The sequence below is a fragment of the Protopterus annectens genome, chromosome 13.part0, assembly GCF_019279795.1.
Source record: "Protopterus annectens isolate FY-2018-M chromosome 13.part0, PAN1.0, whole genome shotgun sequence".
Lineage (NCBI taxonomy): Eukaryota > Metazoa > Chordata > Ceratodontiformes > Protopteridae > Protopterus > Protopterus annectens.
In genome coordinates this window covers 648,105,143-648,129,425 of record NC_056747.1, presented here as the reverse complement: position 1 = coordinate 648,129,425, position 24,283 = coordinate 648,105,143, and the positions used below count along the sequence as shown (strand labels likewise).

At 37.6% G+C, this 24,283-nt stretch overlaps 1 protein-coding gene across 1 annotated transcript in view; it reads left to right on the top strand.

The window, feature by feature from the left end:
- The window catches only part of ITGAE (integrin subunit alpha E), a 1,198,231-nt gene that overhangs the window by 447,414 nt on the left and 726,534 nt on the right, over positions 1 to 24,283 (top strand). Inside the window, exon 17 of the mRNA XM_044054873.1 lies at positions 18,964 to 19,079. Within this exon, the coding sequence (XP_043910808.1) occupies positions 18,964 to 19,079 (116 nt within the window). The remainder of the gene's footprint in view (positions 1 to 18,963; positions 19,080 to 24,283) is intronic.

Below are 24,283 nucleotides of genomic sequence, written 5' to 3'. Positions count from 1 at the left end.
CATTTGCAAATAACATTTTCAAGTGCATTTGCCTGGTAAATAGTCTAAAATCCAGCAAAACATGAGCTATATCAAGCTTGAACATAGGTACAAACCTTACACCCTTACAAAACAAATCAAAGTGCGTTTCACCTATAACCAGTTCGGTATAATTATAAATACAGAAACCTTTTTTCTTTAGCAGCTGATAATTTGTACCTTGAATTGTTACTACATCATTACCATTTTCCACAGGTACAGTTGCAGTTTCAACAATAATATTACTCACACATTTCTCATCATAATTACCATCAGATAACATACCTAAAACATTTCCACTTATAATTTCAAAGCATTCATTAAAATCAGAACGATCAGAATAATTGAAAACATCCTTTTTCACATCACCTAAACCATCAATGGCCTCACATACAATGTTATCAACTGTCCCAGCATTTGTGTTCAAACAAACACTTAATATCGCCCTCTTCTGTTCATCCCCCCCCCCCCCGGTTGTACTGTTGTACTTCCCCCACAGTCATGCCCCTGTTTCTCAATCTCTCCGATCTTCGAGGACCATTCTCTGTATCTAAAAAACCGTCATTGTCCATAACCTCTTCGTGAAAGTCAAAATTACCTACATCATTTTCCGTATTGTTCACTTCCATCCTAAAAACACGCGGCTTGAGACCCGGGGGATAAGCACAGTTATTCTTGTAATCTACAGTGTCTCTTTCAAGTTTCTTCTTTTTTGTAGCAAGTGTTTTAACAACAATAGATTCTACATTCTTAACAGCACTATCAAAATTACCACAATATTGTGTGAATAACAAATCTGTCGTAATACTCACATGTAAACGACTGATTTTGTCCTTAAGTTCAGCTAATTTTACCTCATTATTGCGGATAATAATGTCAAGCATGTCCAATCCCGTTTTATTGAATAAAGCTGTTAACTCACGAAAGGCCACAGAACCTTCCTCAATCCCCATGGGTCTCTTCCAAATACGAAGACCCATGGGTACTTGATTTAATTCTTTAGATTGCTTGAGAAAAGTGCTATCCAACTGGATAGCCCGAAATTTAGTGCATAACTTTTCATACTGAAAGATTTGTTCCTTCAAGCAAGGAAGCGACGCCGTTCTATCATTGACGCCAACTGCTTCACCAAGAACTGGTACCTGAAACCAGGAAGTGAGATCAAAACGTTCTTCCTGCGTTCTCCTGCTCGATACCTCACCAATGCTCACAGCGTTTGTACTCCGTTGCTGCCCGCCAGTTACATTCGCATATGAATTAGTCCTAGTACCCTGCCCAGGTGGAATCGAGCCCAATGGTGAATGCAAGGTAAAAAGCTGAACTTCAGAATCAGTTGGACTAACTGCTCCGACCACTCCATCATTTTGAATTTTGTCCACATTATTGTCAGTATAAACTTTAATTAATTTGTCAACCACGGTGGCTAACTCCTTTAATATTGCTTCCATGCTGCTAATAACACCAACGTCACCACACTAAATGATAAATACTGCTTAAGGCAATATCTTCTTTTGTGCAAAACTTTATTATTTGTTAGTAGCCGTAAAATGCAGGTGCTACTGGAACAGTAAGCATTTTCACAAAATGGCATTTTCTGCTCTAGAGGATAGGAAATATTATTAGTTACATTAAGTCATATACCTCAATTACCTAGTAGCTTAGTATATGCCCCTCCCACCAAAAAAATGCAATAGGTGGCAAAATTAGACTGTTCTGTGTCTGCTGGCTGTATCTATTTTATATGTTTAATCGGATCCCTGTTAGTTGTTCGAGTTTTCAAAAACTTGATTCATATGGTCAACACCATATGATCAGGTTTTTGACAATTCAAATATTTTGAATGGAGATCGCACTACAGCAAGGACAGGGAAATTTACCCTTTTCTTCACTGTAGTGCAATGTTTGAGTTGGTATATATAATGTGCCAGGGATGGGGGTATAGTGGGGCTTGCTCCCCTGCATAAACAGAAAAAAAGATTTTTTTTTTTTTTTTTTTGATGTTTGAGTTTTTGGAAACTGAATCATATGGCCTCATCCTTATGAATTTCGAGTTTCTGAAAACTCAATCATCTGATATAGACCTATTTAATCATATACTGGCCATCATTTTAGAAATTACAAATAAACCCTATCAAGCAATAAAACAGAGAAAAACCAACATTAAATAAAAAAATCACTAGTGACTCTACCATCCTAAAGCAGCGCACTCCTAACAATAATAAAGATGTTTCAGAATAATTTGGTTGTGTGTAGTGGAACATCCCACTGCACCCTGGTGTCTGTGTAGCAGTGACTTAGATACAGGAGGGCTGATGCTATGAGGAGAAAGAATGAGTGGCTTTAACATGACATGCCTCATATCTATAGGGTATGGGTCTGTGTGGCTTCCCAGTTAGTGCCTTTGGTAGAAATGAAAACACATGGGTTAGGCGAATTGTCCTCTATGGGAAGATAGGATTCCAAGTGGTCATACAAACCTTGAGAAAATGAAGACTAGCCTACAATTCCATAAAGGAAAATGAAATAATGTCATAGAAAACTGAATATTAAAAATAAAATGCTATCTGCTATATGAAAGTGTTACTCCAGACACTTTGTGTCCCCAGAGAATAAATGGGGACTATTTGCAGAATTCACTTATACTTAGTTGTCAGATATGAAAGAAGTGAAAAAACAATTAAAAAGATTGTATTATTAAATGTAGACTACACATTTTGATATTATTTGTTTCACCACCTGCCAGATTATCTGTCTTTAAATCCAAACATCTGTCTCTAGATCTTGAAAGTTACTGGTCAGTTTAATATACAGTATAAAAATTGAGTGCTGAAGCAATTTATCTGAATATGTAATTATAAGCCCTGGTCTGGAACAAACTCCCCATCCAAATAAAACAAAGTTAATCCCAGTCCATGTTCAAGCACAGCTTGGATCTGTGGATTGGAAATGGAACATTTACCCCAGCACTGCCCCCGTACTAATAATGGACAGAGGCAGATTCTAAATGCTTTATCCCATGCATGGGTCCTCTCAGATTATGTACAGTATGACCCCAGTTACTTATTTATTTATTGACATTTGATTATTATCGACCAAGGGAAGGGTAAGGCCAGTCTCTGACTAAATGGGATAAGTTAATCTGAGCACAAAAAGGGAAACTCTCTAGGCTTAAAATGACCTGCAAGGGCAGCAAGCCTAGTACTTACCTATGAAATCTGAACCTATAAAGAAAGGTAGACTTTTTTGAGGAAATATTTCAAAAGTCAGAGCTTTATCATTTACAGTTTTTTTAATATAGATTTCACTTTGTAACTATTGAAAAAGTTATGAGGATATTTCTAATAGCGCAGAATACCAAAAATGTTCTTCTCACAAATGAAATTAAATCTGTAACAAGGTTAGCAACAAGTTATTTTATATATTTTGTCCTTCCCAGCTTTTTGGACCATGCAGGTCCTCCTCTTCCTCAGTGACTCTTTTGTTACTTATTGCTCCTCTACTGCGTTCAGCACCCCATTTGTTGTGGTGCTTTTTTTTGGTTCTGTGGCTGCAGAGGAAGATTAGAGTCTGGAGACTAACAAGTTGACATCCACGTCTTGATTGGTTGTCTTCATTCCTACTCTTTGCCTCATGTTGGTCAGCCAAGGTTATAACACAGCGAGGCCTGCAATACCTGGAAGCATGTGCATTGTTTCACACACCCAGCCTGCTACAATGCATTTACACTGCTTGTCAGGCTAAAGACTTGTCCAGCTAGTCTATAAATAAGCCAACACCTATCCTCCAACAGGTGATGCTCATTCACTGAGACATATTTACCTTTTTACCCTAGGATAAGCAAGCCAAGATTAGTCTCTTATTCACTTCCTTTCCAGCTCCTTCAGTGCCTGTGTATGCTAAATGAATCCTGTTTGCTGATGCTACATTCAGGGCTCCATCTCTGTACATCTCTGAGGCAACAGGATTAGCAATAAATCACTTAAGTTTGGCAATTTCTTGCATGTCTTGTTGTTGAACTTATTTTGATACAAGCTAGATATTGATCCTTATCCTGTAGGATGTCCATACTTTCTCATATTTACATTTTACTTCTGGGCAATATTAATATAGCAACATTTCTGAAAGAGAATGGGAGAATTCCTGGCTAAGACTATATGTAGGATTTTTCTAGTTTCTTGTTAAAAAGCTTTGATGGTGGAAACACTTGTGCAATCTGATATAAAGGAAATTCCTAAGTAGACGTGCTTCACAAAGTGACAAATGACCATAAATACTCAAGCATGTGGAAATAGACCTATAGAAAGCATGCTGCAAAGTACAACTGAGGAATTGGATCAGCAAACAAAGAATATCAAGCCAGGGAGACTGGGAGCACACTGTTCATGACCCATCAAGCTGTATGTAGAACACTAGAGTATGTCAAATGTCAGAAGGAAGTATAATATAACTGATGAGAAAGAGAAGCAAATTTCTAAAACTAGTTATAGCAAACTACGACCACTAAAGCAGTGTGTAAAAATGCACAGAACATCCATGGATGCCTGCACTAGGAAAATAAAACCCACATGGGAAAGTTTATGTAAATGGCAGAAAGTAGATGGTTCACAGCAAGCAAAATGAGGTAGGTACCTGGCACTCTCTAAAGCAAATTAGCTCCCCATAAACATTTGAGCTGACCTTCATCTATCTTCTCTTCAGACTCTTTCAAAATTATTCTCTCTGTCCACTTACTACAAAACTCAGTACAAAAAACTCTCTATGCACTCTCAGAAGATTCTCCCAGACTATACTTCTCTTTCAAACTCCACAAACCAAATTACACTGTACTGACCACTCCTTCTCTATCCTTAGTCCAAAACTCTGAGAATCTCTTCCAGCATTCCTAAGGTCTTCCTGTTCACAAGCCAAAGCCTATCTCCATTATAAGTCTCGGTGAAGATGTCTTCCAGTGGGTCACACTATCTAACCCCCTATTCATGCTATAATACCTGCACAAACATCTGTTTTCAATTTCCTCTCTTCTTAGCAAGTCCACACTGATTGTGCAATGTTTCAGTTAAAGTTGTACATAATGCACTGCCTCTTATATTGCATCCTAAACAATGATTTTTGTAATTTTCTTCTCTTTTGTAATTCCGTTATTTTTCCTTTCATTTTTGTTTTGTAAGGTAGTTTGTAATTTTCTTTGCCTTTATAAATGTATTCACCTGGGCTGCATGTGTTGTTAGTAATTTTTGATCAGTGTACTACTCTGGAAAGCAAAGTTAAATTAAAAATAAATGAATGCAATAAAATGCCTTCACTTTGAAAGCCTTCCAGGTGGACTAGCATCTCCAAATTCATATTTTAAATAATAAATTATTCAAAAAAAATCAACTGACTGGATCAGCTAGGCAATCAAATTATTTAATGGTGATTCATCATTCTTTCCTGCAGGATATTATATTAAGCTTCAAAATAATCCATTCGCCCTTCTCTTTCAAATGCTTAGAGGCACCAAAGCAATTCATTATGTACATGTTGGTAAAAAGGGGTTTATATTATTTCCTTGAAAGATGTCTCCATTGAATGGCTGTTCATAGATCACTACCCATTGAACAGCCATTCACCGAACATTGCAGTCATCAAACTTCTTTCGTAGGAAAATAAACTACTTGGCTACAAGATTAATTGTAATATAGACTACATAATTTTACACTCATGAAGGCACCCCCAATGTGGGGGGCTGTGTCCTCACACCCCCCTACTTATATATACCAACTCAGAGATTGTACTACAGTGGGGAAAAGGACTAATTCACGAAGCTGGCCACCTAGTTACTTTCCTAAGAACCTCAATGTAGTGATTGTTCTCTGAATGCAGCATTCAATGCAGTTGTGTTGATGAATAGGGATTCAATGGAGACATGTTTTGAGGATATAATACTGACCCGTTAAAAAGATGCTTTAGTATCTTTTCATCTGAGTTGTGATTTTATCTGATTTGCATGGCATCTTTGCTGGTAACATTTCCCATCCCATGTAAAAGGCAAATCTTAACTTTTCTCTTTGTATCCCTGGGGTAGAATACAGAGCAAGAAGATTGTATGCCATAGAAAGTGGATTCACTCTGATTAGTAAATCTGTAGTAGAATTTAAAGATTTGCCTATTAGTATTCTGATTATCTGTTAAAGCATACGTGCAGACTATTTAGCTGCTACAGGGAACTGTTCCTGCTTTTGAATTTCATGCAGTTAGTCAAAAGCACAGTTGATAGAGTAGGCCTAGTTATGTCCAAACTGATCTGATGCACAGCTCATCCCGATGTACACAGCATCATGGAACAACAGAGGTTAGGAATATGTTATATTTCTTTTGTTGTGCAGTCTCAGAGTTGGTATAAATAGAGGTAAGAAGGGTGAGTAAGGAGAATTTTCTTTGCAAAAACACTGATAAAACCTATAAAGTTGTTATGTACAGCTCTTTTACTGGATCATGAATTCAGTCAGACTTTTATGACTGTTTTCTTCTATCCATGTGGGTTCTTGACCATTAGATATGGTCTGTTACATCTTTACCATATATTCAAACATCTGCTGAGTAGATAGTTCTTGAATGGATCAAGTGATCCTGTATATTTTTAGAATTCCTGTGGGATGTCTTCACCCAGGGTCTTAGCATTATCTGAATACTTCATCTCATAGCAATAATGACCAATGTTTTTGTTGTTATGGCAGCTATTTTATTCATTTTTTCTGTATATCTTGTAATAAATGACACCTCTTTCAAGAAAAAAGCTGAAATCTCATTCTTTTGAGGGAAATGTTCAACATATCAATCCTATTTCTGAGTGTTGTCCTATTGTATGTCTTTTTGAGATTTTTCAAATCATAACTCCTACTTGGCAATCTGTAATATCCTGTACTGCCCTAGTGTAATCCGTCTCCTCCAAGCAATTAGGGATGGAAATGAGGTATTTGCATAGGCATGTAGGATATCAGGAAGTTGTTGCCAGTTGATTATTTTCAGAATAAGGATGTTTATTTGGTCTCATTTGTTGCACTTAACATGGTTTCAAGATAAGAAATGCTGGTTATGTACACAGAACAAGAAAAGTTAAGGTGTATGTGATAGGCTTGACCTCTATGTAAAAACCTCTTCAGAATTTAACAATTTATTTATTTATTTATTGCAGTTTCTTTACCAGGATGGCCCACTGGGCATGTGGAGCCCCTTTTTCAATGGAGTCCTGGGGAGAAAAATTCCAGAAAAATACAAATATTGTAAATTACAAGAATTACAAAATTACAAAAAATACATAACTTACACATGAGAGTTAGAAAAAATGCAAGGTAACAGTTGCAGTAAAATTGGCATTTGAGGGGGCAAATGCATGAAAATGTATGAAAAATCTTTTCAAACAAATTAAGTTACTACTAAAGTATGATAATTATGATAATGATGATAATTGTTGCAGAAATTATGAGGCTATATGAGGCTATGTTTGGTATAGAGTATAGTCAAGGAAGTTATGATGGATGGGAGCAAGAGCATTCCCATTGTGAGATTAAGTGTGATTGAAGTAAAGTTTTGAAGATAGACTGTTTGTGGTATGGATAAGAGGTGAGAGAGAGTTCCAGTGACATGCTAGGCAAAAGGATAGAAGATGTTTCCCCTGGAGGGTGGGCAGGTTTATGTAGTTCTATTAGATTTTGGAAGTTGGATTGTAGGCATCTGTTAGGAAAGTGCATTTGGAAAGTAGAGGCAAGGGAGGGGCAGAGAGAGGGACTAAAAATAAGTTTGTGTGCTTGGATGAGTTGAATGTAGGTAAGATAATTGGGCAGCTCAAGCCAGTTTAGTTGGTGCAGGGAGATGCAGTGATGGGTAGTTGATCAGTGGCCAGTTGCAAATTTTGAAATTTTATAGTAACAGGTGGAAAGTTTTGATTTGAGGGAGGTTTGCAGGTTAATAAGGATGGAGGCCCCATGCAGGAGAGAAGAGATACGGTTTGTGTTAGCAAGAACAAGCCTGGAGGAGGGAGAGATGAAATGGTAGTGGCGGTATTTGCATGTAGATGGGCATCGAACTTTAGTTGGTTGTCAATGAGGATTCTTAATAGTTTAGCAGTGGAGACTGTTTAAAGAGGAGAGTTATTTTGGTTGGTCATAGAGAATGAGTTTTTGTCTAGGGTAATGCTTTTAGAAGGGGGAAGTATCATTAGTTTAGTCTTGGTAGCATTCAGTGCTAGATGGTTGTCTAGCATCCATTGTTTAGTAGAGAAGAAAGCATCTTGGGTTAATTTTGTTAATGAGGAAGTGTAGGTAGCAGAGCAGATTATAGTCGAGTTGTTAGCATATTGGATGAGGTTGGCATTAGGGATGGCATGGTAGAAGTCATTAATGAAAATATTGGGGCACACCTTTGGGAGTGTTTAGGAATGGTGAGGTAGCTTTTTTCCACTTAACTGTTTGTTGCCTATTTGATAGGTAATTGGTGAACCAGTTAATAGAGGAGTGGGATAGATTTAGTTTAGTGAGTTTAGTAAGGAGAAGATTGTGAGAGATGGTGTCAAAGGCCTTAGAAAGGTCTAAGAGGAGGGTGGATAAAATATGACCAGAGTCTCAGGCTTTGTTTATGGTTTCTAGGAAGGTGAGAAGAGCAGTGGTGTTTCTGCGGCTGGGTCGGAATCCATGCTGGGTGGGATTAAGAAGGTTATTATAAGATAGGGTAGAAGTTGTAGGCAGATGCCTTTTTCGATGAGTTTTGAAATAGGGGATAGGATAGCGATGGGACGGAAGTTGGAGATGTCATTATTGTTGCCCCCCTTATGGAGTGGAATAATATAGGCTTTTTTCCAGAGCTGGGGAACATGGCATTCTGAAACTGATCGCTTTATTAGGATGCAGATAGGGAAGGCAATGGCTTCTGAGGCTATCTTTAGGAAGTAGGATGGTATTTCATCAGGGAAATTGGAGCATGGTTTCAATTTTTTAAGAAGTTTTTTATGGGAGAGATGGGGATAGGGCTTCTGAAGAAGGGAGGATGTTGGGAGCTAGAGGTACTGGGGGAGGAGGGGAAGTATGGAGGTTGTTTTGGGGAAACAGGATTATTAGTGAAGGAAGATGTAAGTTTAGATATGGAGTCAACAAAAAATGAGTTGAATTGAGTAGCTAAATCCAAGTCAGAGGCATTTGGGCCAGGGCAGGGGTTTATTTTTTTTACCTGGGTTGAGGAGAGAGGAGATTCCATCCCAGAATTTTTTAGGGTTATTGTGATTTTTTTGGAGAGTGGAAAAATAGGCTTTGCGATCTGAGATAATAAGTTTTTTTTTTTTACTTTGTTGTGGAGTGTTTTGTATTCATTAGGGAAAGTAGTAGTTTTAGTTTTATGATAATGTTTCCAAGCTTTATCACGGAGTCGCATGGTGGCTAAGGTATTCTTGGTTAGCCAAGTGACGGAGTTACGTTTTATGAGTTTAGTTTTCCAGGGAGCAAAGAAGTCTAGCAAGTTTAAGAAGGTTGAATTGAAGTAAGTAATAGCATGTTCCAGGGATAAAGGTTTTAGTGGGTTCCAGTTAGTTCTTTTTAGTACAGCTGAGAATGCATTGGGGTTAAAGTTTTTTAGGAACCGAGTAGAGGTGTAGGTGCGGGATAGTGGTAGGAAGGAGGGGAGTCGATGTGCAAAAGTGGGAAGGTGGTATGGGTTCTGTTTTACATATACATGTAAAACATATCATCAGTATAATGTTTATATGATAAAACATTTTAATGACAGCAAATATTATATAAGTAGCAATTCAGAATGACAAAAGATTTGTGTAATGGTGGTTGTGGGTACATTTTGCTCTTATTGTTGTGCTATATGTCTATAACTAATTTTTCCCATGAAAAATAAAACAAATTTAGTTAAAATTAAAACTAATTAAATCAAACGTATATAAAGCTGTAATATGTACAAAAGAAATGATACAAGTTTATCATACTTCACTTATATTTTATTGATATGTAAGGCTATGTATATCTGAGGTCACAATAAATATTGTTTATCCCAGAGAAAGTTATTAGTGTCTTAAAAGGTCTCCAGAGTCTTTTAGTAAGTAGATAGCATTGTCACTTTTGGTTGTAAAAGCTTGCCAATAAGTATATCAAGCCAGTGAAGGAATCTAGTCACCTCTCTGGCAGTAGACCCTTTTCCCAACTAATTATTGCCCTGTTTTCCTCCCACAGAAATTCCTTCAACTCTTTTTAATTATTGTCCACAACTTCTCCTTTGGTTGATAAAAATATGAGTGACTTATGTATAAAAATAGACTACAACTTTCTTCACTGTTTGTACCTTTCTATTCATATCCACAAACAAGAGCTTCCAGTTTTTCAGATTTTGTATTATCTTTTGTTTAGTCTCTATACACACACACACACACACACACACACACACACACACACCACCTTAGCTGCCATAACAGAATCCTTTTTAATCCAAACTCCTAAACACTTCATCTTATCGTGTTGACATAAATCTGGGTATTGCTGAATCAATTCATGCCTGAGTGTATAATTTATGGCTGTAGCCTTTGTTTAATCCTTATTAATTTTAGATCCCCAAAAGACATGAAACTGTCTCAAAATGTTCCACAATACTGATATGTCATTTTCTGGATTGATCATGTACAAAAATGTTTACCAAAACTGATAGATATGGATCAATGGTTTTGTGGAGGGAATGCAAACATGTGACAACATTAACAAAACGATGATCATTTTTCTGTTGTTGTTAAATGTTTGCCTCAACTACACAGAACCACATGAATCCATATCTGTCAATTTTTAGAAATACCTTTGCCATTATTTTAGCTAGTATACACATTGTAACCATTGTTTAAAATCAAAATGGGTCTATATGAAATTGGGTCTGATCAGTCTTTACCATCTTTGGATAATACAATCATCACATCTTTCTTCCAAGATGCCTGTGCTTCCCCTCTTTTAAAAATACTATTATCTCATCTCATTTAATCCAGAACACCAGGAGGCTAATTAACACCTCTGCTTCCTGCAATCTTCTAAGCCAAGAAACAACTTGCTTCCCGAGAGCATTTTTCCAAACTCTTCCACTGAAAACCAACTTCATTAGATTTATAATATCTGATAAATAGTGTGAGTTACAAAAATGTAAAGTATTGTTGCTTTTTGGTATAGAAGGGCCACTACACTGGTGTTAGCACCAAAGGTCTGCCTGTAGCTGTTATTTTTTCTTTCCTAAATATACAATATAAAATCATTTTGTTTGCCAAAAATACTAGTATTACAGTGAAACAAAGGGTTATATACACATTGAAGTGTACAACATAGATCAAAGATATCAGGATTAGACTTGTTCATTTTTTCAAGAGCTTTCCAAATGTGTATGGCAAGAGAGGGTAGCATACTACTGTTTTCTCTTAGTTTCATATCTATACAAAGTATGCATATAAACTTTCACAATATTTCTAAACAATTTGAATCTACAAAAACATTTTGTGTTTTATGGCAAGTGTCAGTGGTAACATTATGGGTCTTAATGTTTTGTACAATATGCTATAATTTGTTCATCTGTAACTTACCCGATGTTTATAAAATTAAAGCACTTATGAAAATATAGGTAGTAGTCATAACTGCTTCACCAAAGGAGCATTTGTATTTCACAATGTCTTTGCATTACCCACCATATTTTAATTTCATTTTTACTAACAACCACTACTTGAATATACCACCCCCAAACATGGCAGTCTCACACTCTGTTTTTTTATAGTTCATAGTTCTATACTACACTAACCACCATCAAAGCAAGGCACCCAGTTGTATTCCTATGCATCATGGACATGTACTAGGAGGGATATGTTAGGAAGTTTCTAGAGGTTATGTAAGGGGAGTATGTTAGTTTGGGCATTACCGTCTGCCCCTGTCTTAAACAGGGTTGGGAATAGACTGTGCTTCACATGGATGGGGAGCCTGTTCTGTAGCATGGAGATCCTCTGAGACACATATCTTTTTCACCAACATGTCTTATTTATGTCACAAGCAAAATTTAAATCCTTGGATCTAGTGGTTCTGATGCAGTTTACTTTTTGATGTGCAAAAGGTCTATCAGAGCTAGATCTGAGGATGTCTTGCATGCCAGGCATAGATCACCTCTCAAGTAACCTGTAACTAGGATAGGGATTTAAGGCGATCCATATGGGGCAATTTGTTTATGCCCTGGATTCTCCTGGTAAGGAATGTTTGTGAGCATGCTAACTGTTGCATATATCTGGTCAGATACATGCTGAAGGTGGTTATTATACTAATTCAAACATGGAAATATGTTCTATTTTTTTCATAACTTTTTGTAAATACTCCTTAATAACTCCAGCTCTAGGCATCCAATTCTGACCATCGCAGTGTACTACTTAGCAAATCACATCAGTTTGTAGATGTCTTAGTTTTATGTATGTATCCTTGCCAGGACTTCAAAAATAAGACTTTGAAACAGTGATGCATGTATTCATTTCAGGAGGACAGTGAAGTCTGTAAAGATGAGTATACTCTTATAGGATACACAGGAACTCTACTTTCCTGACTACTATACTTTTATAGAAAGCAATGAGTTAAACAAATCTTCTAGATCTTTATCAGTTTCTTCCCTCCTAAGTTCCAGACTTACACAGGAATACCATCTGTTTGTGGAGACTTCCATGCAGGCTGATTATACATCACCATTTTTATCTCATCTTCTCCTGTCATAACTAGTAGTTGTTGAGCCTCATCTTCATCTAACTTTGCCATAATTAAGTCTTCCTTAAATATATCCATTTGTGCTCTTTCTTGGTTTCCACATTGCTCTGTTTTATACAAATTTTCATAACATTTCTATTTCTGAAATATCTTTAACACTTCTGTAGGATCTCTGGTTATTTTTTTCAGCATATACTCTCTAAACTCTGTGACAACTCTTTCTACTTTTTGTTGTCTCAGTCATTGTGCTAAAAGTGTCTGTGCTCTGAAGTTATAAAAATAATGCTTAACAGCAATATTTCTACTCCTGCATATTATCTAAATAATCCCTATATTCCTTTTAGCAGTCTGCAATTGCTCTTCTTCTTGTTCAATGAGAATCCCCGTATGCTGGAACAATATAACCTTTGTTGGCCCTTCTAAATAACTTCTATTACTTCTTAACTACCTCTCTTTCTCTTTTATTTCTACCCTATGTTAAACTGCATTTTCATTTTATCTCACTCATTAGCTATACCCTCTGAAGAAATGTTTATCTTCCCTAATATCTCTTGAATAATTTCGACTACTTATTGCTTAAATTCCTCTCTTTTTAACATGCATATGGGAAAGCACAAGTGAATAGCTTCTACTTCATTACCCTGCATTTTTGTCTTAGTTTTTATTAATGCCTACTCTGAAATAATAATTATATGTGTTGAAGCTTTCAATTAAATTCACATTTTCCTGTGATATATATAATTTCTATCCAGTCTAGCCTAGTTATTGTAACTTGGGGAAGAATACATTCTTAGTTTCTGCTATTGATTTCATGTCTTCCATACCATATATTTTCATAAATATCTTCAGAAATCTACCCTTTTTTTGTTATATTTTCTGTTCTAGACCCCCTGATGCAGTCTCGCTTTTGCAAATTAAGTTTTAGTCCCCACCTATCAGTAACATTCACTGCTGAAAGCTGATTATTTCTCCTCAAATTTTCTTAAGCACCATAATAGCAGTTTTGATGGAATATAAAGGCATACCAGTGTAATCCTTCTCATTTGCCAATAGCTCTTACTACCACAAATCTAAAATTGTTGTCTTTTTTTCGCTTTGTACAACTATTGGAACCCATCTAGCAATCAGTATTATTACCTCATTTTACTTTGTCCCTGGTATTCTGCTGAATATCCATCCTGAAATCCTTTTATTCTCAAATTCACATACTGTTTTCTTTCTAAACATGTCTACTGCAGCATTGCTATTGTAATCTGCATTTCTTAATATAATTCAGTAGTCTTTCCTTTTTATCTGTACCTATAAGGCCATTTACATTCCAGAAAATATAACTAAAGTAGCCATTATGATAAACAGCTATTGTTCCCACATATAGTACATGACAGGTTGTTTTTGTGTGTATTTCCAGCTTTTGTCTTACATGATTACACTAATGTTTGGCAGATTGATATTTTATACTGTTGTTTATTCTCATCTCCATTTAGACCTATGTCACATTTTCAAGACTTCTTGCTTTAATGAAAATCCTCAAACACAAAACTAAATACATTTTCAGAGCATCTCCATTCCCTATTAACCTGTAACAGACAGACAAAACTATGTACATTCCAACAAAAGAAGTTTAACCCTCCAGACAGAACAATTGCTCCAAATTGACAGTTGCACCCACACTCATTTCCTAATCTAATATTACGGTTACCCATGCTAAAGTGCATGTTGCAGCCTGTGTTTCCACTTACCTGATTGCTGTCTCTTCTTTTCTTATCTGTATTCTCCTCCCAGCTGTGAAAAACAGCTTGCATGCTTTCAATAAACATTAACTCCTAGCCTTAAAAAAAGTTCACTGGCTTCATTTAAATTAAACTAAATGTTGTACTGCTCTATTAAATACATTAAAATATTAAGGCTGCTATCTGTTATATACTTCCTGTAAATTCAAACTATTTTTCTCTGAACTACTTGCCATTGCATCTTTAAATATTGGAGTTCCCTAAGCAAAGAATGCTTATAACTCTCAAGATTAACTGCTTACACCTGCAGACAGTTCATCTCTATATAACAGTAGTCACCAATCAGGAAATAAAACAGTTAACAGTTAACAACTTTGCAGATCTGTCATCATTCATTTATTTAGTTTGGTGTTCACATGTACACAAGCACACACACTTATATATGGCATGAAGGAATATTTGTAAATTTCACTCAGAACAGAATGCAAATATTCCCAAGGCCAAGTGTCTTCAGCTGCAGACTTATGTCTCCCACTGAGAGCATTTACTACTGGAGAAAACAAGCAAATATATTTGCAGATGCAAGAACAGCATTTTCATGTTTTCATTATTACGTCTTATTTTTCAAGTCTATTTGCTTACAAAAACACTTATTTATAGCCTAAGCCAAGGACATTAAACTGGACATCTATGCTTAAAAATACACAGGAAATTATCTTAATTCTACTTTTGCACCTGCAGCAGCCCAAGGTCATAGCATTATATTAACTTAAACTTGCTTCCGTCCAGTTTTCTTCTGTTGTTATAATATAAATCATTATATTTCTTACAACTAAAAAAATACTTGTTCACTTTAACATCTTTAACACATATAAAGACAGAAAAGACTCCCCTACAGGTAAAATATCTCTGACTGCATGCTATGCAAAACTGCTTTACAATATAACATATAGTGTATATAATGAATGTTCTATACAAATAGCAAGAACACACATTGTTTTACTTACAGTTACTTCTTTTTACCCTTTAGTCTCCTTGTAAACATTAATGACATCAAAAGTGGGGTATAGGCTTTACAGTCCACCCAAAGGTTTATCAAAATTAACAAAATTCCAGTTTTTCTCAGTCCTTTTTTTGCAAAACCATATTTCACAAATGTGATTGATGTTTTATAGTCTCAAATGTATTAATTTCAGTGCTGTTGTCTTCTCACTGATCATCTCCATCTCCCAACATCAGAGTCTGGCTCAAGTAGATTATACTCCTGATTCTTCTAGTCAACTCCTGTGATTTTTTTCTGTCTCTCAAGCATTTTTCTTTGGAACACTGAAAAAGGTTTCACTGACAATGTCTCTCTGACCTTTATTGTCAGAAGATTTAGAAGCGTACTTCACTTCTGCTTGCTGTCTCTCTTTTTATCTCCTCCTTACCCTGTTCTGTATCAAAAAATACCTTTGATCCTCCAGAAAAAAAAAATATTCTGAAGACAGCTGGATACAGAAACTTGAATTTCACACCTGCCTGTCAACATTCCCTGATTGCTGGGATACATTTGTTTCTCTTCTTCTTAGTGTACAGTGAATAATCATTTTCTACAAACAATATTCTTTCTCCAATGTTTAATACTCTTCCATTCTGCCACAGTTATGTCAGGACCAACTCTTTCTACAGGTATGATTGCATCTTTACTAATATAGGTCTTGATTGTTTCTTCTTGACCAAGTTTGCAGCATACAATGTGCTCTTTCAATTAACAAATCCTGGTGTGGATCACCAATCCAGTTGCTTGTTTGTGCTTTAAAAAATGTGTCCTTTCAAACAAATCCTGCTGTGGATCACCATTCCAGTTGCTTGTCTGTGTTTTCATAAAACGAATACAGTCATTCCTTCCAGTTTTTTTTTTTCAGTAATAATTCTTTATTTTTCTTTTTTTTCTAAATGTTAATACAATACTACAACCTATTTACAATATATACATGAATGCTTCCATCAGTTACATAGAGTCATTATACATAACTATACACTTCTAAATAGATATTACAGAGAGAAAAAAAAAAAAAAAAAAGAATAAGAATCTAGTATCAGTATAATGCTTATCTATAGACAACTCCATAGTTAGTCTGTACTTCCCGGAGAAAAGTGGAATGGAACCTTAAGCTAAGACGATGTTTTTTTTTTTTTGGTAGATTAATAATAAATAAATAAGATAAATTCACTGGCCTCTTTTTCTCACTTTTCTGTTTCACACTAGGAGAGCTAAAATTATGCTGTTGGTGAGGAAGAAATCATCCTGAACATTCTATGTCTGATAATCTTGACTGTCCTCTAAAATATCATGAGTTGTCATCATTCATTTATTTAGCTTTATATTCACATGTACATAAGCACACACACTTACATATGGCATACATACCTACTGACAAGTTGAAGGGTCATCAGTTAACCACCAGTTAACACATGGCATGTCTTAGGAGGTGGGGAGGAAGCTGGAGCATCCATTAAAATCCTACAGAGACGCTCAAAATACATTCAGACTGCACACAGAAGGCACACCACCTCAGCCAAGGACCAAACTGCAAATATATAAAAAAAAAATAATAATTTTTCTTGTGTTTATATTTTATATTCTATATAAACCCTACTACTAGAATGCTGTATACTGGCTTTACTAAAGGAATTGTTAATCTATACATAACTTATGTTTCTATGGAACCTATATCTCTTTATGATATTCTTGTGTAATTTCTTTATGACATGCTATTGAAGCTTTTCTCCCCGGGCCTCCGCTGAAAATAGATATGGCTAGTCAGACTTTCCCGGTTAACAAATGTAAAATAAAATAAAGCAAGATCATTAACTGGTGACCCTTAGCCTAGCACTCTTCTATGCATTAAGCCATAAATCCCCACCTCATGTAGCAATAATTAGAATGTCTGACGACCATCCCACTGTCCCTGTGTCCCAGTGACCCATATGGTACCTTAGCTACTCTAGAATTACACAGACCTTGATTCCAACCAAACACGTCATACCAAATGCACCAGCTGCTCCATTACTGTGTAAATAAGATGCATAACAATTCTGCTTGAAAATGTCACATCCATCAGTTAATGTAGGGTGGTTGATTTGTTATACTGTGCCAAACTCCATGTGTTGTGTCAGTTCATATAATTTAATAAGAACACAACAAGCAAAGGCACTATATTCAAAACCTAAATCTATAAATCCACAATTTGGATCACACACACACACACACACACACACACACACACACACACACACACACGTGTGTGTGTGTACATATCAGAGAAGAGATGCGTTTTTTCAGGGGGAAGCCCTGCACCTTTTGTGTAGTACCCCTTAGTTATATGTATGAACTACATAGTTGCACAAGCATAGGGAAAAGGCAAACACTCCACTGTAGGCTCACACTACACCATACTACATTTAAAGTACTTTGCTGCAGTAAAAGTAAATATACTGATAAATCAGACACAATTCAATCATAATTATGCAAAAGCACTGCAGTTTTACAGTAAAATAACAATAAAAGACAAATTCTAGTCGAACACTAATGTGGAAAATGTGCCCCATAACAAAGCTCATTTTGATAAAATAGAGTTTTGACAATGCTGGCTCAATTAAACTGCATGTTCTGATGCTACCATTGACCAGTTTACATACTCCATGCTATACTTCGACTGGCCCCTTCTGTTTGCCTTCCAGAGCTCAACTAGCACTTTTTTTTCCAGGCTAGCAAGAGAACAGAGTCAGGCTTCCCATGCTGCAAGCCCATTGTATTAAATCCTAGCTAACAAAATTATAGTACTGTATTTGGAATGTCAGTATTTATGACAGTGGTACCAATTACTTCCATTTTTTGCATGGATGGTGCTGGTGGTATTTTTTCCTTCCTTCCTTCCTTTCTTTCTTTCTCTCTATTTCATCTGCTTCCGTAGCAAGTTAAGCAACACCATTAATTCAGTTACATTTTTTTTCATTTGATTACTATTGTAACATAATGTATATTTTGATGTGATGCACATTTATTAAATAAATTAATACCATTATATTTAGCAAAACACAATCTTCCAGGTCAGACATTATACCAGGCAGTTACACGCAGAGACCTTTGATTGAAACAAATCTTTCTAGATGGGAATTTTGTATGTTTGGAGATTCTCTCTTCCTGATAACTTGAATGTGTTTACTTCCCCTAATTTATGTGGATAACGTCTTGTGTAAATATTGTTTTGTGAATACCCAGCTGTTTACAATGCTAAGTTTTGGACTGTGGCAGTGGTTGATGAGGCTTGGGCTATAAAACTAGTCAGGGCCATCTTGGTTAAATAAAAGTACTAATAAAATTTGATAAGATGGGATAAAACAAAACTAAAAGTGACACGTATATCCATATGCATGTTTTTAAACTTTATTTTTGCTTGTTACTGTTTGATTTTTATTTTCATTTTTGTCTAATACAGCCACAGAAATTGCAATTGTACTTGACGGTTCAGGAAGCATTGAGAAAGAAGACTTTGAAAAGGCCAAGACATTTATCTCCAACATGACTCGAGAATTTTGGCAGACGTGTACTATGGTAACTTTTCTACTTTTCTCACTGAGTCTGAGTTCTGGTGCTGCTATGATGGAATAACATATAATTATTGTTTATATTTATGCACTGGATTACATTACAGTGTTTGCAGTCATCAGGCATGGAGCATATGCATTCAAACTACTAGTACTACCCTTTGCAAAGTGTTGACGTTTGAAGAAGCACACCTGTGGGGGCAGTGTATGACCTAACATGTTATGTTTTTTCCTTTGTCTTGATTAATTACCTGAATCATAGAGTCGTAATGATCTGGATAAGGATTCTGAATTCTTCACTGATCTTTAACAATGTGGATATGGGTGGTACCGTCTCAGCTCCAGTTCGTGTGGGTAACATTAGTCATACTCCTGTAATCTACACCATTTGAAAGCTTTGAAATGTTAAGGATGTGATTAAACAAAGGAATTAAAATAACAAGCTCTTCTTCTATTGTTAAAAAATGCAGATTCTGCAGCCAGATTAACTGAATTCTAAACTGCCTAGATGATGCATGGTTTGTGAACTGAAGTCAAGGAGGGTTGGGATAACCTGTTATGAGTTCTGGACACTCCTGTTTAAGGTCTCTCTATGGTCCAGGAGTGAAGAAAAGAATGTTGTTTACTTTTACAAGGACCTTAAACAGCAATCTGGGACGAATGTTAGACTGTGAAACTTGTTTAATTTAATTTAATTAAACTGATTAAATACAGGTATTTTTTTTCTGGGGTGCATAGCTCTCACCCCTTTCACTCAAGAATCATGGACAAAGCCAAAATGAGGAATAAAGACCTCATATCAGTGACATGTTTAGTTATATATATTTTGTAATAAAAGGGTTTGACTTGTTTATTTTCTATAGAATATGAAGTCTGCAAATGTATTTACTGCTGTTTTTAGTAACTTATTTCCTCATTACTTTTGATACAAAATTATAGTTTTTTACGAGGAACAGAACAAAATTGTGGGGTGCCACACGAGCATGGTTTGGATAATTTATATAAGTCACATACTATGGAAGGAGAGATTAATGAGCTCAAATCTAAATTTGCATCGTATAGGTCATTAAAAGCTTATAATCTTAACCAGTTCTGCTACACTGATATACTGCCTGGGTATGATTTAGGTGTTTCAAATAGATTTGCATTAATGAAGCAACATTTAGCTAAAGGAACTCCTGGGAGCTGAGACCTAACATTAACACTTAACCAGAATAGTAGGAGTAATATCAACCAGTGGTTTCTAAGGTAGTTGAAAAGTTGCACTAAACTGTATGGCACTTCTTTAGAATACTGCTTTGGAAGTCTGGAAGTATATTTTTTAAATATGCATTTAAGTCATTTCTATTTTTATAAAGAATATCTTCTGATCTGATCTGACTACAGCTATTTTTGTGCGGTGTTCGAGGCTTTGTTTTTGCTGCATACATTGCATAATGCCATCTATACAAGTTGCCATCCATTTGATTAAAGGGATTCTGAGCACTCACAGGTTCATAGGTTCATAGGTTCATACTAGGCTATCTGCCCTAGGGCATTTATAAGCCTAGCCAGGGTGTGTTTGGCTTTCGCCACCCATTTTAAATTAATTTTGCTATGCCTTTTTTTGAGGTTAGTATACTGTGCCTCTGTCTAACAGTGACACAGAAGTGATAGCCGGGGTAAACCTATGATCTCCCATCCACTCATCAAGATTCCTCTTGAAGAGAGTCAATGTGGGACTCTGCCTAACCTGGACTGGGATTTTATTCCAGAGTGAAGGGAGCCTCTGGGTTATGAATCTGTCCCTCCAGCATGTCCTATTTATTTCAGTGCTGAGGTTCAAGTCTCTCGAGCGTGTGGCTCGATGGGATTTGGATTTTCTGAGGTGCAGCATGTCTATTAATTCTGGGTTGGACATGGCTTTATACGTCAGGCACAGATCACCTCTGAGCAGGCGGTATGCCACTGAGTAGAGCTGGAGTTTCTTTAACCGGGCAGCATATGGCATCTGTTTGAGCCCTTTGATCCTCTTGGTGAGGTACTTTTGGGGTCTTTCCAGTTGCTGCAGGTGTCTGGTAAGGTACATCCCAAAAGGGGCATTGTACTCAATTATGGGCCTGATGAGGGATGAGTAAAGAGGCACGATGACCTCCCCTGATCTAGATGTGAATCCCTTCATGATTATGTGGGCTATATAAAATGTTTTTCTAACCACTTTGGCCACGTGGTTGTCAAATGAGAGATTGCTATCAACTTGGGTCCCCAGGTCCCTAATGACTTCTTCTGTACTTAATGGATTATCACCTATGTGGTAATTTGTGTGCACTTTGTTTTTGCCAAAGGGGATGACTATACACTTTTTGGCGTTTAGCTTGAGGCCATGGCTCTGGCACCAGTTGTCTGTTTCTATGAGGCCCTTTTGGAGGATGCTTGTGTCGGCTGGAGAGTTGATTATGGCGCCCAGTTTGCAGTCATCTGCGAACTTGGTCAGCCACAGTCCTTCCGTGTTGGCCTGTACCGCCGAGAAATATATACCAAAGAAGAGAGGTCCCAGGACTGAGCCTTGTGGGATGCCACTTGTAACTGGTTTGGAGTCTGACATGGCGCCAGCAATTCTAACCATGTGGGTTCTGTCCTTGAGCCAGTTTGCAACCCATCTAGTGACACAGGGGTTTATATTTAAGCTGGTGAGCTTATCTATAATGCCCGAGTGGGGTATTGTATTGAAGGCTTTTGCGAGGTCCAGGTAGGCTGTGTGGACCACCTTCCCCTCATCAATGGCCTTGGTGACTGTTTCAAAGAAATCAACCAGGTTTAAGAGGCAGGATCTGCCCTTAACAAAGCCAAACTGGGTAGGATCCAGTGTCTGTAGGTCCCCAATACCTTTATTTATGAGGTCCATGATGATCCTTTCCATAGCATTGCAGACCAAGCTAGTCAGGCTTATGGGGCGATTGTTTCCAGGATCCGTTGAGGCACCACCTTTGTGGAGAGGGACCACTGTTGCTGTACGCCACTCTTTGGGTACATATCCTGTAGTAAGGCTAAGATTGAACAGTAGTTTTATGTTTGGGTTTAGCTCTTCTTGGAGTTCATGTAAGACGCAGCCCGGGACACCATCTGGTCCCATTGATGCTGTGTTTTTTGCTTTGGAGAGGGCGGCTCTTACCTGAGCATCTGAGATGTCAGGGAGGCAGCACTCTGTTGGGATAGATATTTGCCCTTTTGGTGGGGAAGGGGGGGGGGGTTTGCACTGAACCTGTCAGCTAGGATGTTGGCAATGTCTGTGGGCTCGGTGTGTTTTTTGTCATTTTGGACTAATTCTGAGCATATCTGGGAATTCCCACCCAGGTTCCTAACATAACTAAAGAAAGCCTTGTGATTATCCTTAGTGTCCTGTGCAATTTTTCTCTCAAAGCTGGCCTTAGACGATTTTATGAGTGGCCGTAGTTTTTTGCTAATACTGATCAGAGATGCCTTCCCTTTTTGGGATTTTGCTCTATCATGTAGTAGCTTCCTCCTTCTATTGTATAGTTTGTTTATGGCTGGGGTCCACCAGACAGGACATCTGCCTTTGGAGGATTGGGTCTTGGTTTTATTTGGGATTGCATGATCCATGCATTCCTGAAGGTGTTCATAGAATGCGTTTATAAAGGATTCTGCGGTCTGGGCCGTATTTTCCACAGGCCCGGGGGCTTTGAAGGATTTTGCCTCGATTTTGAGGCGTGTGAAATTTGCTTTAGAGAAGTTTTTCACTGTGGTTTTCTGGGCCGGGGGTGGGGTCAGGATGTGAATATCCAGTGAGATTAGTTTATGATCTTATCTTACCAGTGAGGGATACACTTCTGGTCTGGAGCATAGTGTCCCCATGTTGGTGATGATCAGGTCCAGTATGTTTTCCCCTCTTGTGGGAGTGGTAACAAGTTGTTCCATAGCATTTGAGTTTATAAATTCTAGGAACCTTTGGGCTAGGGTGTTGGAGCTAGAGTAATGCTCCCAGTCTATGTTTGGGTAGTTGAAGTTGCCCAATATAATGGTGTTTGGAGAGACCTTCATATTTTCCAGTATTCTGAGGAAGGCCGAGTGGGGTTCCTGTGTTTGGGAGGGTGGTCTGTAGCAGGCTATAAACTGGAAGGCAGTTTTACCCACAGTTAGTTGCACATGGATAGTCTCTGATGCTTCGTGCTGTGCCACCAACCTGGAGGTGTGGGTATCTTTGACGAATATTGATACTCCCCCTCCTTTTGTGGTTCGGTCCAAGTTTTGGGGCCGAAAAGCATGGTATGAGGTATAACCTGGTAGTGCTGGGGTGCTCTCGGGAGCCTTGAACCAGGTTTCTGTTACTGCACAGATATCAATGTTCTCCATGCTAAGGAGAGTTCGTGCATCTTGAGGTTTAGACTTTTGGCGTTGAGTAGCATTACTCTTAGTTTCTTATCCCTTGTGATACCTATGGAGGTGGGTTTGTCTTTTGAGCCTTGCCTAAAAAACGCACTATGGGGGTAGCAAGAGCCTTTGCCAATATCAAAAAGCCCAGGGGTGACAGGTGCTAGCCGTCCCTCGCGGAGCATCGTGGCTTGTCGAGCATGTCATCCCAGGCTGACAGGCATTGAATCCCCTTTGAATGACACCAACACTTAAGCCAATTGTTGAAATTGATCATCTTGTCTTCATATTGTGGCATCATTCTTGGTGAGGGTAAGATGCTACTCAAGGTCAGGGTCATACCGGCCTGGGCTACATGCTCAGAGAGCTCCTCTATGTCTCTTTTCATGTAGTCCAGGGAGGTATGTCTCAGGTCATTCACACCAGCATGGACAATGACTGAGTCATATTTGTACTTGCCTTGGAGTGACCTGAGTGCTTGTGTTATGTGGCGGATCCTAGCACCCGGCAGGCAGCACACCGTGACCTTCTCCTTGTTCTGCCTGGTGAGTGGGACATCAGTGTGCCTGACGATAGAGTCACCTATTACAAGTGTATCAGGTGTGTTGTTTAGCCGTAGGGGCTGTGACTGTTCGGCACACTGGCTTTGTGAGCTTTGTGTTGCACGTGTTTTGTTCTGGGGTAGTGGTTGCTTGGGTGTCTGCTTTGGAGGTCTCTGCTGCTTAGGCAGATTTTTATTTAGCGCCTCCGAGTATGTTTTTGTGTGTTTATGTGTTTGGTTTGTTGTCGTGGTAGGTCTATGTGAGAATGGAATTGTAGTGAGTGTGGTTTCCTTCTCCTCCT